The sequence below is a fragment of the Stigmatopora nigra genome, chromosome 8 (genome assembly GCF_051989575.1).
Source record: "Stigmatopora nigra isolate UIUO_SnigA chromosome 8, RoL_Snig_1.1, whole genome shotgun sequence".
In the NCBI taxonomy this organism is placed as follows: domain Eukaryota; kingdom Metazoa; phylum Chordata; class Actinopteri; order Syngnathiformes; family Syngnathidae; genus Stigmatopora; species Stigmatopora nigra.
The window spans coordinates 9,381,649-9,395,627 of NC_135515.1; the positions used below are offsets into that span (position 1 = coordinate 9,381,649).

At 38.5% G+C, this 13,979-nt stretch overlaps 1 protein-coding gene across 4 annotated transcripts; it reads left to right on the forward strand.

Annotated features, from left to right (window-relative positions):
- Positions 1–259: 259 nt before the first annotated feature.
- pxylp1 (2-phosphoxylose phosphatase 1) lies at positions 260–5,867 on the forward strand. 4 transcript variants are annotated; one of them, XM_077723372.1, is made up of 8 exons: positions 260–350; positions 469–667; positions 957–1,119; positions 1,264–1,410; positions 2,537–2,725; positions 3,283–3,409; positions 3,998–4,137; positions 4,406–5,867. In XM_077723372.1, the coding sequence occupies exons 4-8, from the start codon at positions 1,329–1,331 to the stop codon at positions 5,431–5,433; spliced, it is 1,566 nt and encodes a 521-aa protein (XP_077579498.1). In that variant the 5' UTR covers positions 260–350; positions 469–667; positions 957–1,119; positions 1,264–1,328; the 3' UTR covers positions 5,434–5,867. The 4 variants fall into 4 exon arrangements, with proteins under 4 accessions (XP_077579498.1, XP_077579496.1, XP_077579497.1 ...); XM_077723370.1 differs by having other exon boundaries at positions 469–580; XM_077723371.1 differs by having other exon boundaries at positions 265–346; positions 469–580.
- Positions 5,868–13,979: the final 8,112 nt, after the last annotated feature.

Here is a 13,979-nt window from a genome sequence, read left to right on the forward strand (position 1 = left end):
TGTGTGTGTATTTGTGTTTGTGTGTGTGCGTTCGAGTGTGGCGCGCGTTTGTGCGTGCGTTTGGTTGTGCGTGCGTGTGTGGCGCGCGTTTGTGCGTGCGTTTGTTTGTGCGTTTGTCTGTGCGTGCGTGCGCGGGGTACCATTTAAGGTCAATTTTGCATAATGTTTTAACTGAGAAGACCCCGATGCAAGATGGCCGATAGTTTTTGTTGCCGCCTTCTCGGGCATTACGTGTCTAAGTAAACATATACATATAAGATTATAGCACACAGTCGATTGGTTAGAGAAATGTCTATACGTTACAATACTTCGCGTTTCTTCTGTGTGGCGAAGACTGTCATTTTCTGTAGGTAAAGTGCAAATTGTCTTTATTCTCTTCAATGTTGTTCAAGGCTTGTTTTTAGGTTCGTCTCCTGCAGTGAGCGCATAGATGATTTAATCTCATTTTCTGAACCGCTATATCCTTAGGGTCCCGAGGGATGCTGGAGACTTAAGCAGGGCGACATCCTGAATCAGTGGCCAGCCGATCACAACGCACAAGGAGACGGACATCCATGCACCCTCACACGCATACCTAAGGGTAATTAGTGTCCAATCAGCTACCATGCATGTTCTTGGAATGTGAGAGGAAACCGGAGTACCCGGAGGGAAACCCACACAGGCCCGGGTAGAACATACAAACTCCATACACATGGTCATTTTAACCCAGGACCCCAGATTTATGTGCTTGATACAATAATTAAAGTAATGGTTTATGCTTTTAATTATTTCGTTGTGACAGAAAAAACATAATAATAATAACTTTAACGTGAACCTTTAGTTCAACTCAACTGAAGTACATTGCTCACATAGCCAGTGCATTATTTTTTCTTACATTCCTATTTTATTACAATGACAAATCCACCCTATTTTCACTCATGCTTTTTTTTTCATTTTAACTGCTTTATCCTCACTAGGGTCGCAAGGGGTGCCGGAGCCTATCGCAGCTGACTTTGGGCCAGAGACTGGGGACACACTGAATTGGTGGCCAGCAAATCGCAAGGCACAAGAAGACATGCAACCATTCACGCCCACACTTATACCTGGGGGCAATTTAGAGTGTCACCATGCATGTCTTTGGTATGTAACTTTGTTATATAGCCTGGTAACTTAGGCTGCTACCCCTGCAAATCCCGCACACATGGCGCTGGCCAATTGCATTGATTTCCCTGGGTACTCCAATGCACCCCCAATTGATTTGATCTCATTCAATTATTTTTACAGATTCCCGGTACTGACTGGAGGCTGCATTGCTAAGAAAGAGGAGCGTTGAGCAATCACACAACACTATGTTGGCTCGTAACTGTTTCCTCTTCCTGGTGGTGGTGAGTGGAGCAGCACTTGCCATCATCTGTTTCAGCCTTCAGTTCTGTAAGTATGCTCTTTTTATAGTTTAGAGATGCAACCAGGAAAAAAATATGGGTTTTCCTCCCATACAAAGTTTTCCTGGGGTTATTTGGTCACCGTAATTAGCCTTCAACACAGTGGTAAAATTCCATTTATATCCACCATTGGTGATGTGGCAAATAGCAAGAATGCACTGTGGAACTCATGAACAAAATGTTGATTTTAACTCAAAACTTTGTCATAACTTCCTAAACTCAACCTTTCAAAACAACTGCCTTCCATTTTTGTCCTAATTTGTGTTATTTTTGTCCTAATTTGTGTTTTTTTTTGTCCTAATTTGTGTTTTTTTTTGTCCTAATTTGTGTTTTTTTTGTCCTAATTTGTGTTTTTTTTGTCCTAATTTGTGTTTTTTTTGTCCTAATTTGTGTTTTTTGTCCTAATTTGTGTTTTTTGTCCTAATTTGTGTGTGATATGTTTTTGTGGGGGAGATTTGTTCAACTTTTACAAAAGCCCTCTTGTCTATGTGCCGCGTCAGAGCCGTTTTCAAAAGTTTTAGTGTGTCAATTGGTAGGCGGGGGTGACAGTGTATGGGGCATAGGATGTAGTGAGACTGGTTGTGGTTCTGAATGGACGATAGTGTGTGTGTGTGTTTGGGGGTGTTTGTGTGTATGACTGGGCCTCAAGTGTTGACAAAATGGTCTCCGTGGTTGCAGCACACTTTTCCTTCTTTCTCGTCATGGGTAAGTTTGAAGAAAACAGTCTTTCTGAATTACTAATTTGTAGAAAAGCAGTGCTATGTATTTAATTCAACTTTTGTAAATATCGAAGGATTTATTAACAAAGATTGAGTTCTTTTGTATACATGGACTTTATATTCGTCGCGTCATGTGTTGACATGATTATTTTATAATTTGGGGAATTCTGTGGACATGCTGCAGCAACATGAATGTATTAACAAGAAATGTTTTTCTTTTGCATTTTATGCTTCACCATTTTCCCCGGCATTTCAACAAGTGGAATACTTTTCTTTATTAAGTTAATTATTTCCCATGGAATCACAGGAGTACCCAAATTTAAACAAAAAATATATATACATAAACACAAAGAGAAATAAATGAAATATTCTGTCTTTTGTGTGCCTTTTTTGCAGTCAATCTAATCCCCACCACTCCTCTTGTGGAGGAAAAACTTTTACAAGATGCAGATGGAGCTGTTCATATGACTCGGGGAAAGAGCAGAAAAAGGGTGTTACCAGTTCCACAGACCCAGAAATCAAACCCCTTATCTGAAGCCTACGGCTACTGCAACACTCCCAGCCACACTGAACAAGCCTGGGAAGGTACTCACTGTTTCTAACAAGCTGACAGTTATGTGTTCTGGCTCATTAAAATAGTAATTTCAACTATTTACCGAAATAATTGATCTCTCCATACCTGTGTTGGATTTTAAATTAGATGATGGTAAATTAATCCTTGTTATGCTCAATTTTGGTTTGCTGCTTTCTTGTATCACCTTAATTGAGAGACCTAAATTAATTTTCTGTATTTGCATCTGCATTTGTACTCTGCTACAGCTTAGGTACCAATATTTTCAGACATTTACTGAAATATGCATAAATCCTTAAAGTGATGAATATTTTTGATAAATATTTTGAGTTGTCTGGTTTACAGGAGAAGTTTTTAGTTTGCAATTCACAACCAAGGATATAATCTGCTAATTTAACTATACTGGATGGTCTTGTTGACTGGTTATTGCTAAAATAGTGTTTGTGGAATTGAGTTATTTAATACATCATGCCAAATAGAATAAAAATTTAAACGTACAGATGTATATTTTACCCGAATTTTGGTTCATTTGATCAAAGTGCACTGTGTATTGTTGTCTACCAACTTGCAGGTCATATTCCAGCAGACTACACACTGTTGTCAGTCCAGGTGATGATTCGCCATGGGGACCGTTACCCACTCTACGCTATACCCAGGACCAAAAGGCCAGCCATCAACTGCACACTCTCCATTAGCAGGTACTTCACTAAGCTATATGTCATTTTAATTGAGATACAATAGACAAGGAATGTCAAACCAATTCCACAAGGGGCCAAGAGGGTCCTGGATTTAGTTCCAACCAATTTAGAGCAGACAGTTAACCAATGAATTTTCTGCTGAAACAAGCAGCGCCTGACTACGAACTACTGGTTATCCTTTTTAGATGCCAGATTGGTGAAAATGTGTCCTCATCATTCTAATCCTAATGTAATATTGCTTACGGTTTGACCTTTGTTTTGATCCTACGTACCAGTACAGATGGCCTCCTACTGGAGAGACACCTTGTGGTAGAGACAAACGAATGACTATAGTAGTACAGACACCTTTTTTTACCCCATAAACGCTGCAAAAAAGTATTTTGATTTCATAAAGCAATGTCGGCAGGTGATGCAAATGCATAATGCTATGAATTCTTTCCACTCATATTATTGACCGACTCAGAAAGACACATTAGTTTGCATGTGTGAGTATCTAAAATTATTTGATATAATTATAAGTGATGTTGGCGGTTCTGGAGAACAGTATATCAGAAAGTGACAACTGCATTTCTGTATTACACACCCTAGGAATCCCTCACACCCCCTGTTAAGAGCCTTCATAAGTCACATGGCCCTTGGAGGACAGGGGCACTGGGAATCTCCTTTGGCCTCTATCCCTCGAATACCAAACCACAATACTTGCGAAATGGGAGAGCTCACACAAACTGGTAAGCATGATATTTTCTCTTTTGGTTCCAGAAATCTTACTGTTTTTTTTTTTTTTAGAATTAGGAGAAGATTCAAAATTCAAATTAATATACTCTTTCTGTTTGTTCTACATGCTAGTTACTTAAAGAGAAATGTGCAATTTTGCTAATATTAATTGTAATCTCTGTTAAGGACTATCGATTGCACTACTTCCATAATGATTGATTGATGCATTTACTTAAAACTTAAAAAACTGCTTAAAACTTCAAAATGCATGCTTCATTTTAGGTGTTGTGCAGCAACTACACAATGGAAAAATCCTCCGTCAGGCCTACCGGCCACACAACCTCATCCCTACCGACTGGTCACCTCAACAGGTATGGGTTGAAACCACAGGGAAAAGCCGCACACTTCAGAGCGGACTGGCTTTTCTCTATGGGTTCCTCCCAAAATTTGATTGGAAGAAGCTGACGGTACATTCTCAGTGGAGTACATTGTTTTGCGGCTCTGCTTGCGATTGCCCTGCCAGGAACCGATACCTAGAAGAAGACCAGAGGAGGCAATATCGTCTCCGATTGGCTGATAAAGAACTAGAAAGAACTTATGCTGACATGGCTACCACCTTAAATATTCCAACACGCAAAATCCGGGCCGCAAACCCAATAGACTCTCTGCTCTGCCACCTCTGCCACAACATTTCTTTCCCATGCGTGTTCTCAAAAGACAGAAGCACCAAGAGGTGTCTGAGTACAACGCAGTTTGCTGTGATTCGCCGACAACAGCTAGATGATGAAATAGATCGGACAAAAGTGGGATTTTATCGTAAATTTGCAATCCTGGCAATGTATCCTTACCTCAACCGAACTGCCAACAAAATGGAGCGAGTAGCCAAGGTTGCCGCAGGTACCTGGAAGCCAAGAGCTGGAGGCGAAGAGGTGTTTACCCTGTCTTCTGCTCATGATGTAACCATGGCACCTTTGTTGAGTGCCCTGGGGTTGGAGAAGGCCAGGTTCCCACCTTTTGCAGCAAGACTAGTATTTGAAATGTGGGAAAGCACTTCCGTGAAGCAAGGACAGTTGGACCAGAAGGCTGGAAAAGGAGAAAGGTCAAAACTAAAAGATGGACCATTTTTTATCAGGCTACTGTACAATCAAGAGGATGTAACATATCAGACCGCATTCTGCAGCTCTTCATTCCGCAGCACCAGTCAGCCTCTCTGCTCTCTGAAAAAGTTTCTTTCTTTTGTTAGGAGGGACATGTTCAATGTTGTCAATGCTACCTCCTACCGGGAGGCATGTTATAGTCATACTGTATAACAGAAAGTAAAAGAGGGAATTTGTTTTTTTTTTTTCATTTGAAATTAAGAGTATAGCAAAGTGAAATATTGTTATGGTTTCCCTCAGATATCATTCCACTTATTAATATTACCATTGTATTTGGAGGGAAAACTTTTTTAATGTTTGATAATCTTTTTCACGACTTATTGAATTATTTTAATTACATTAAACTGACAACGATGTTATAATCTTGAAGTTACTAGTTTATACAGGAACTTACTTTAGTTGTTACTTAGCAATAAAAACCTCTAGATTTATGTCACAAATATTTCTTGTTCTATGGGAACTAACAGATCACTAAGACACTTTAATCTTACATTCCAGACATGGAACCAGAAAGCAAACTGTCATATTATAACATGTAAATGTTTGAATACCATATTGTATGCTGGAATAAACACATCTAGAATGTTTGTGTTTTTGTGCATTCTTGTAGAGTTTTTACAATTAATTTCGATCTTGAAAAGTTAATCCTGCATCTAAAAATACCATATTCATGCAGAAATTTAACTGGTTCTAGAAGTGACTGTGCAGAGTGTGTTTTATCCAAAGCACCTCTGTTTGGTACTTTATAAACCTGGAACTCAATAACAATTATCATACAAGGATGCACATCTCTGAACCTCTTTGCCAATAATTTTAAAGTCTGGCTTTAAAATTGGACAACATTGTGATCACAACGCTGCCTAGACCTTCTCATTTATATCCCATTTTTTCTTCAAACTGCATAAGGGACTGAAGATGGAAATTAGCCTTCAGCTATAATCTTACATTTTTACATTATTATCATAAACATGCAACTTTTCTTTAATATGCATTCTCCCTTTATGAAATAAATCAAACACACATGGTTAATGCTGTAGCTATAAACTGGATTTGATATATTGCAGACTCTACCAAGAAAACTTTTCACATACAACCAATTAAAATGTAGCAACCCCTATCTAAGCCTTTGGGTCTTAATATCTATGGAATTAAATGAATGATAAATCATTCGCCAATAGTTGGTAGCACTTCTTACAAGCTACCAGTAGATGGCACTCGAATTCCATGTTGTTTCAGGTCATATAAACCCATCTGCTGTTTACTAGTTTTCTATGTTCACAACTGTGCCACTACAACCAAAAACTAGTGGTATCATTTCTATTTATGGGAAGAATCCAACCTCTTTGTAAACAGTATATTTACTGGCCCACTCCATTTGGGTAGCATGCTTTTGAATTGCAATTCTGATTTAGTCGATATTCCCACACAAAACAACTTATAAATGAGACAATTTAATAGTATAGTTCTAGGTAATTATTAATAGATTTTCTTTTTACAATGACACTAGGATTAAAAAAATAATGATGGTGCATAACACAAAACAAATTAACATGGATTTTCAAGGATTATATATCTTAAATTTATAGGCAAATATTCAGGCCAGTGGAAGAGTGTTGTGCAGATCCAAATCAGTTTTGAGATCAAGATTTTCTCTAGGTACACCAGTTTCCTCCCACATCCCCTAAACATGCATGATAAGTTGCTTGGACACTCAATTGCCACTAGGTATGAGTTGAATCACATTAAATTGTTGTCCGTCCCTTTGTGTCCTGCAATTGGCTACCAACCAATACAGCGTGTCTCCTGCCTACTGCCTGTCGTTGGCTGAAATAGCCTCTATGACCCCCGTGTGAGGATAAGCGGTACAGAAGATGAATTCATAATAGGCAAATATGCAAATGCACCCCAAAACCTTTCCCGTGCTATTTTCTGATGTTAATGATAGTTCTTCACTTCTGGATGACTAAACCTATCCCATAGTTATCCTAGTTTCTCTGACCATCGCCTCCCCCTCTAGACTTAGAATATCCTCTACCACACTTGTGACATCATACTGTCAGAGCAAGGTCGATCCACATTGTTTCACCGTTATTTACTCATTCTTTGATGTTTTTTTCCACTGTGCCTCTGGCTTTGGTTACTGCACTGAGACAAATCAAGGTTAATGTATGGGGTGTGTCTGCTTTTGCTCTTCTGTTTGTTTGGCCCCCAAACCATGTAAACATGAGTCAACTTGGCTGCAAAACAACAATGTTTACACACACCCAGAGTATATAAAACATGGTTCATAAAACAAATCAGCAGATAAATGATGTGTAAGAGGATTTTTGATGCCACATTACAAAAAGCTAGATACTTTTTCAGGTTTTTATATATTTTTTCCATTGGATTTTATGAGGAGGAATGGGAGGAAAAGCATTTCATTGTTCTTCCTGTCACTACAGAAGGAGAAATTGACCAAATAAGTGAAGTTTGTCAATACCTGCGTGAACAAGTGATGTTCTATGACACATTTTAAGAATTACTAGGTTCAAAAGTTTAGAGACGTTTTTTGAAAAACAGAACCAGACATTAAAAAATGAGATCAATCTTGCAAAATTTCTCTCCTGAACACAATCCAAATAGTTTCTGGTCTCAATGTTCCACACTAATTCACAATCAATGAGCTCCTTAGATAATTTGGTTTTGTTGCACAAAACCTTCCAATGTATCATTGTCAGATTGATTTTCAATTCAGTGTTGAAGTTTAATTCAGCAACAGTTTTAAGTAAGTTCGTATCAGGCAGGCAAGATTCAAAACTATGAAAACTAGGAAGGCAGGTGGAGAGTAATCATCAAGACGCGTAAGAAGCATTTTAGAGGGGTGACATGGCACAGGGGGCTATGTATGTAAGGCCTGGGGTCTGCTCTGTGTGTGTATGTGTGTCTCCTGTCTTTCAGTGTCTAGACAATGTTGCTGGTGTGTTTTGCGGAAACAACCAGGTCAACATGAATGTGTGCGTTTGAAGTGGTCTCCCTTACTCGGTCACATAATTAGGTACACATACGTACTCTTAGATTGGATTGGTGAGAAAGCAATGTTCGTTATGCGTATTGGGGGACCCAAATAATAGGAATATTAATGAGACTACGAAGTACTAACTTATTTAGAGAATAAAATTAGTAGATTCTGATCTAAAATCCTACCTGTGTCACAGGTCGCTCCTCTCAAGGCCATAGCAGTCATTTTTATGCTATACTTTTGTCTGATTAAAAGACCTGGTGAGGTTCTTCTGCATCAAAAAGTAAAGAAAGGATACTGAGACACACTCACTGATGTGAGAAAACTGCCACGGGTGTTTATCTTGAAAAGATGAAAGGGTTAATCTTATTTGAGTTGACGCAACACTGATTAATGAATCCAAACCAGCACCTATTCATTTCTTGTGCCGTATTTTTCCCCTAAAGCATGGCCTTATTTGTTTTGCATCCCCAAGAACAAGTCTTCCTCGCCTTCATTGTATTCGCACAACAGGCTGTTGCTTGCCTACTGTTTTTTTGCCTAAGTAAACTCATGTCAAGAACAGAAGCTAATTCATCAGGGGTGTATTTTCCCTGAAGCATTGGTACGTTTAGTGATATCAGGTGGAAGGTTTCCACTTCCTGTCTTTGTGGGCAAGTTCCTGGCCTAAAAGGAACAATCCCTTTATTGGTCCCCCGTGGATGAGCATAAACCTCAAGGGTTACAGTTACAGCACTTGTTGGCGCCATTAATTTATGGGTTTGATAATGTACATTCAGGCACTACACTATATGAACACATCACTTTTGTTTGGACAAACCTGAATCGCATTCTGTAGTGAGGTAATCAGTGATTAGTTGGACAAGGCTTTTTGAAATAACATTCTTTTTAATTTTACCAACACAGAACATTTGTATTCCATTTGTCAAAAGCAATAGGAACGCTTATGTTCCAAAACACACACTAACACACAGGATGTATGCTCCTTGGTAAACGGCAGATTTTAAATTGAATCTCTCTTGTCCACGCTGTGGGTGACCTTCCCTTTCAGGGCTGATGGGTCCACGTGAAAGTCATTGCAGCCTCTGTGATTTCATCCTCACTGAGCCAGACGGTGACAAGCAAGGAGGTACTATATCCGAAGGGACCAGTGTCTGAGAGATCTTTACCATATTCCAAGTGTTGTTGTTTATATCCTCCCAGTGGATGCTTGATGAAAATGAATGTTTTTTTTTTTTCTAGTATGATATTGCAAAATAGGATGGGAAAACCTGTGACCTTTTTAGCTATCATTTACTAATGGGTAACATCAGTTGTCTGAGTTACAAGACTTACTAAGAGAAATGTGAGGGGCATACGATAAAAAGAATTACCCCCAAAAAGGATTTCCATTCTAATAAAATTGCTGCAACGAGATTCCGTATTCAGATCTACATTTTTACAAGTTTGAAACTCCCCTTTATGTCATTGAGAACCAAATAAAAGGTATCCAATTCAGGATGTTGACTTGTCTAGACTCTTTGTTCACCAGCTATAAACAGACTCGATGATTGCTTTATCATATTATCTTAGGTACCTTCACGTCACAAGGGTATTGAATTAATCCTGTCCTGATGCTCTCTGGTGGGTCCCAACACTGTAAATGTAAGAAGACGAAAGGAGAAAACAACACACAAATGGCAAATTGAAAAAAAGGGTAAATGACAGACCCAAGACAAAAGAATTATTGCAACACAACATAGATTGTTTACCCAACCTAAAATTAAATGTGCTGCTCTTTTGTTGCAACCAATGAGAAGCCCTGTGGTTATAAGATCAATAAGTCTCCATTCTACTGTGAGCCTGCTGTTACAGTAAAAAAAATCTATAATGCTGTTTTGAATCATTACAAATCCATTCATCTTGTTTTCCCCTGGTGCCGTAAAAGAGGTGGCAAGGTTGTTTAAACAATGAGAGAAAATCAATGACAACGGCAAACAAAACAAAACACACCCTGTGTAGAGCCTTCCTTCAGTAGGTCAAGTCATGCCACGTAGCATTATGATTAGTACGATACAATATGTCCTCTTTTCTCAAGTCTTCGCAGAGGTTCACACATTCCCATGAGAGGAGGCTGAGAATGAAAACTTATAGAACTATTTTTCAAGAGGTAATGAAGCCCTCATCCACAGTAGGTATGTCTTTTTTTCCATAAACATAAACATTATGAGTCATCAATCTGTCAAGCCTGTACCATACCACAATCTATCCATCACCACTCTCCCATATTTACAGTATAAATGTACCTCTAACAGTGCATCATTGACGAAAATTACAGAAAACTCACCGACATAAAAAAGACCAGAAAAACAAGCAGTCTGTATGTGTCTTAAGCAGTTATCATTTAATAACTTTTTATCAAACATGTAAGATTATATGACAATATCAAACAAGGAACTCAATATTTGTTGGAGACTGCTACAATGAGAAGAACAGGATGCATATAAATTCATTTTCAGTCGTTTTGTTGACAATGTTGTACTAGAAAATGTATCAGAGGGTGAAATATGATTCAATGTCAAAAGAAAACCCACAAGGTTGGACTTGAAAACAACCAGACGAGTCATAAAGAAGTAAGTGAAACATTTCAGTATTAATGGCCAGCACTTTGAAATAAAGGGAGGATCCTGGGAATTCTTGCAAATAGGACAGATGACATCTTTTGTGAGACAGATGCTGTGGTTCTCTGTGTTACCACAATTGTTGAAATTACGCAAAACGAGGACTTTCACACAAAGAAAAACAAGCACGCTCAGAAAAGCTGGAGCTAAATGGAGCAAAATATTTACAAACTATATCACATCCATACTTAGGATACATTTAGGCAGAACTAAATATTAATGCACCCAAATCCAAACATTTGACATTGTACTCTTATGTTCAAATGTACAAGAGCATTTATACAGCCGGGAAACATAAATTCACTAAAGGAGCGCAAGGACACAAAATAAACTGCAAGTAATATAAGAACTGACATGTCGTGTGTGTGAACTAATAATAATGTGTGTCTTCCTCTCACAGGAATAGATATAGTATAGCTTAGTAAGTATTGTATGACTGTAAAGCTACCATTTCTACTAAATGGCGTGTGCCCTTGTGAATAAGCTCTCTAATCCTATTTCCTTTTCTCCAGAGTCCCTGTTTAATTGCGCAAGAACACAAGCGGGGAAGAAAAGACTTCATAAGTTTAGAACACAGAGGTTACACACATGCTTGCCCACTCATTTCCAATGGTTGAACAACCTTTGGCTCTGTGAGCTAAGTACCTTAACAATCGCATGACACAGTATCATGTGGTTTATGTATCTGGCGGGAGGGGCATTTAACTAACTCATGGGTTTAATAGGAAGGTGTAAGGGGTGGGGGTAGTAATGAGTTAAACTATGAACATGAACTACAACCTAAGAGTATACTGTGTGTGTGTTGCTTAACACAAGAAGTCCCCAACTTATTACATTTTGTGTATTTGGGGGGTAATTTAAGCTATATAATAAATAAAAATAAATAAATTCAGTTTGCAGTGCAACAATTATGGTGCATACTGTACGTACATAGACAAATACATTCATAAATATAGTATATTAAAGAAAAGGAAGAAATAAAATTCATACTTTGCAAAGTTCATTGGGAAATTTGTAAGGCAGTCATTTGACACTGATTGGGATACCAACAATAAAAAAAAAACATGATAATGTTGCTTCTATCAACAACAGCACCATCTCCATCATTCCCCAGGCTAGAATTATTAGTCTTCAACTCTAAATACTCAGTCACTCCCTTTGACTTCCACCAGGCTCTAAATGTGTTTGTGCATATGTAGTGTTGGTAAATGTTCAGTGTCTCACTTGACTCCCCCCTTGTCACGTTAGTCGGGAGTGTAAGAGTTGACAGAGTTGGTTTAGTTCTCCAGTAGATCTCCTTTAACATTTGAACAGAACAGCCTTCCTGCCTCATCCCAACTCATATGTGACAGACATTAATTGCTCGTGTATGGAGGTGTTAACATGTCTATAATAACATAATCCCTTTAAAGTATATGAGTACTTCTACTGTTCATGCTTTCCTTCACATTTAACAAGGTTTCCCTATCATTACACCCTTGTTCATACATTCTGCTGAAGTCAGTCAATGGCAGCCGTAGCTTGTCGAATGATCACATTTTTCTCCACAAATCTTTCCATATGAACGTCAGACTGAAAGAAGAAATAAAGCATATTTTTGAGGATAGTCTGTCTTGTCTCACTTGCAATGGGAGTTTATTTACCTTTCACTTTTGATTAGGCAACAGACCGTGTGCTTACCGTGCGGTACTCATTTTGGATCATTGACGAGCCACAATCCACAGAGGCCTCTAATGAGTCAACTAGAGTTTCTGTCAATATTGCACACACTTGCGTCTTCGTTTGCCTCTGTTTAGGATTTTCTTTAAGTGGTATTGAATGCTGACTCGCATTTTGCTGGCCTTGTCTTGAGCCGTTTGTCACTCAAAATTAGTACTTCTTAACAAGCTCTAATGTATTTCATGAACTCAGTTGTTTATGATGCCTTAAGTGCCACTTTGTATGTATATACGATATACTTATCGGATACATTTTATCCTCCTTAACATTTAGTTGTGGCTGGTTCTGTTTTATCTCTTTTGGGAAAACCCACAAACATATTTGATCCTTCATTCTAACATTGGAAGGAGAATCTTGTTTTTCCTCATTAGAAATGGTCAAATTCCATGACGTGTTTGAGCATATTTATTTTATGTGCACAAATGAGTTTGCTTCGAACAGAAATTTGATTCCTATTCGCTATGGGCTGCTATGTTTGGAGCATTTATGTGTGTGTGTTTCTCTCTACAACTTCTGGTTTGTCTCACTCGTTACTCTGTCATAACAAACACCCTTGTGCTGTATGTCAGCTTACATATGCATCGCCAGCAAATACACAGATTTTTTTTCTCACCTCATTAAACTTAACTAAGGAGTGGAGAGCTTGAAGCAAGCTGGAGAAGATGAACATTGTAAGACAACATAGGGTCTTGATATTTCAAGTCCTCCTTACCTGTGAAATAAAAGTGCTCATAAAGATATCTTGGGGAGTGTGAAAGGAAAGGCTGGCAAATGACAAATTATTTTCAAAACCTTTGTGACCCATTATTCATGAATGAATAAAAATGTGAACTTTGGTAAATCTTCCCAGAAGGGTCCTGTCCGCCTACACAAATGACTCAATGAGCACATTCATGACTGAGTTAAGAGCTTTCAAATGAATCCAGAAAAGCATCTGATTGACTTTAGCATTTATGACCAACAATAAAGGTGAGTCCGGGCAAAATTGTCATTAATGGAATACTTTGAAAACAAATACACTTCTGACCAATAGAAGATAAGGCCTAGTATTTCTTGTATTGTTATTTTACGTTCAATACCAGTCACATGGGCGGCCCAGCAGCTGAGTGGTTAGAACACCGGCCTCACAGTGGGGGACCTGGGTTCAAAATCCAGGTCAGTCCACCTATGTGTATGCATGCCCTAGTGAGGATAAAGTGGTTCAGAAAATGAGATACCCTGTCACATATTTGGGAGTAAGAATTTCATCTGGACAGTCATTCATTCTTTTCTTCCATTCCGTTTATCTTCACAATGCCTGCATGGTCATAATGGAGGAA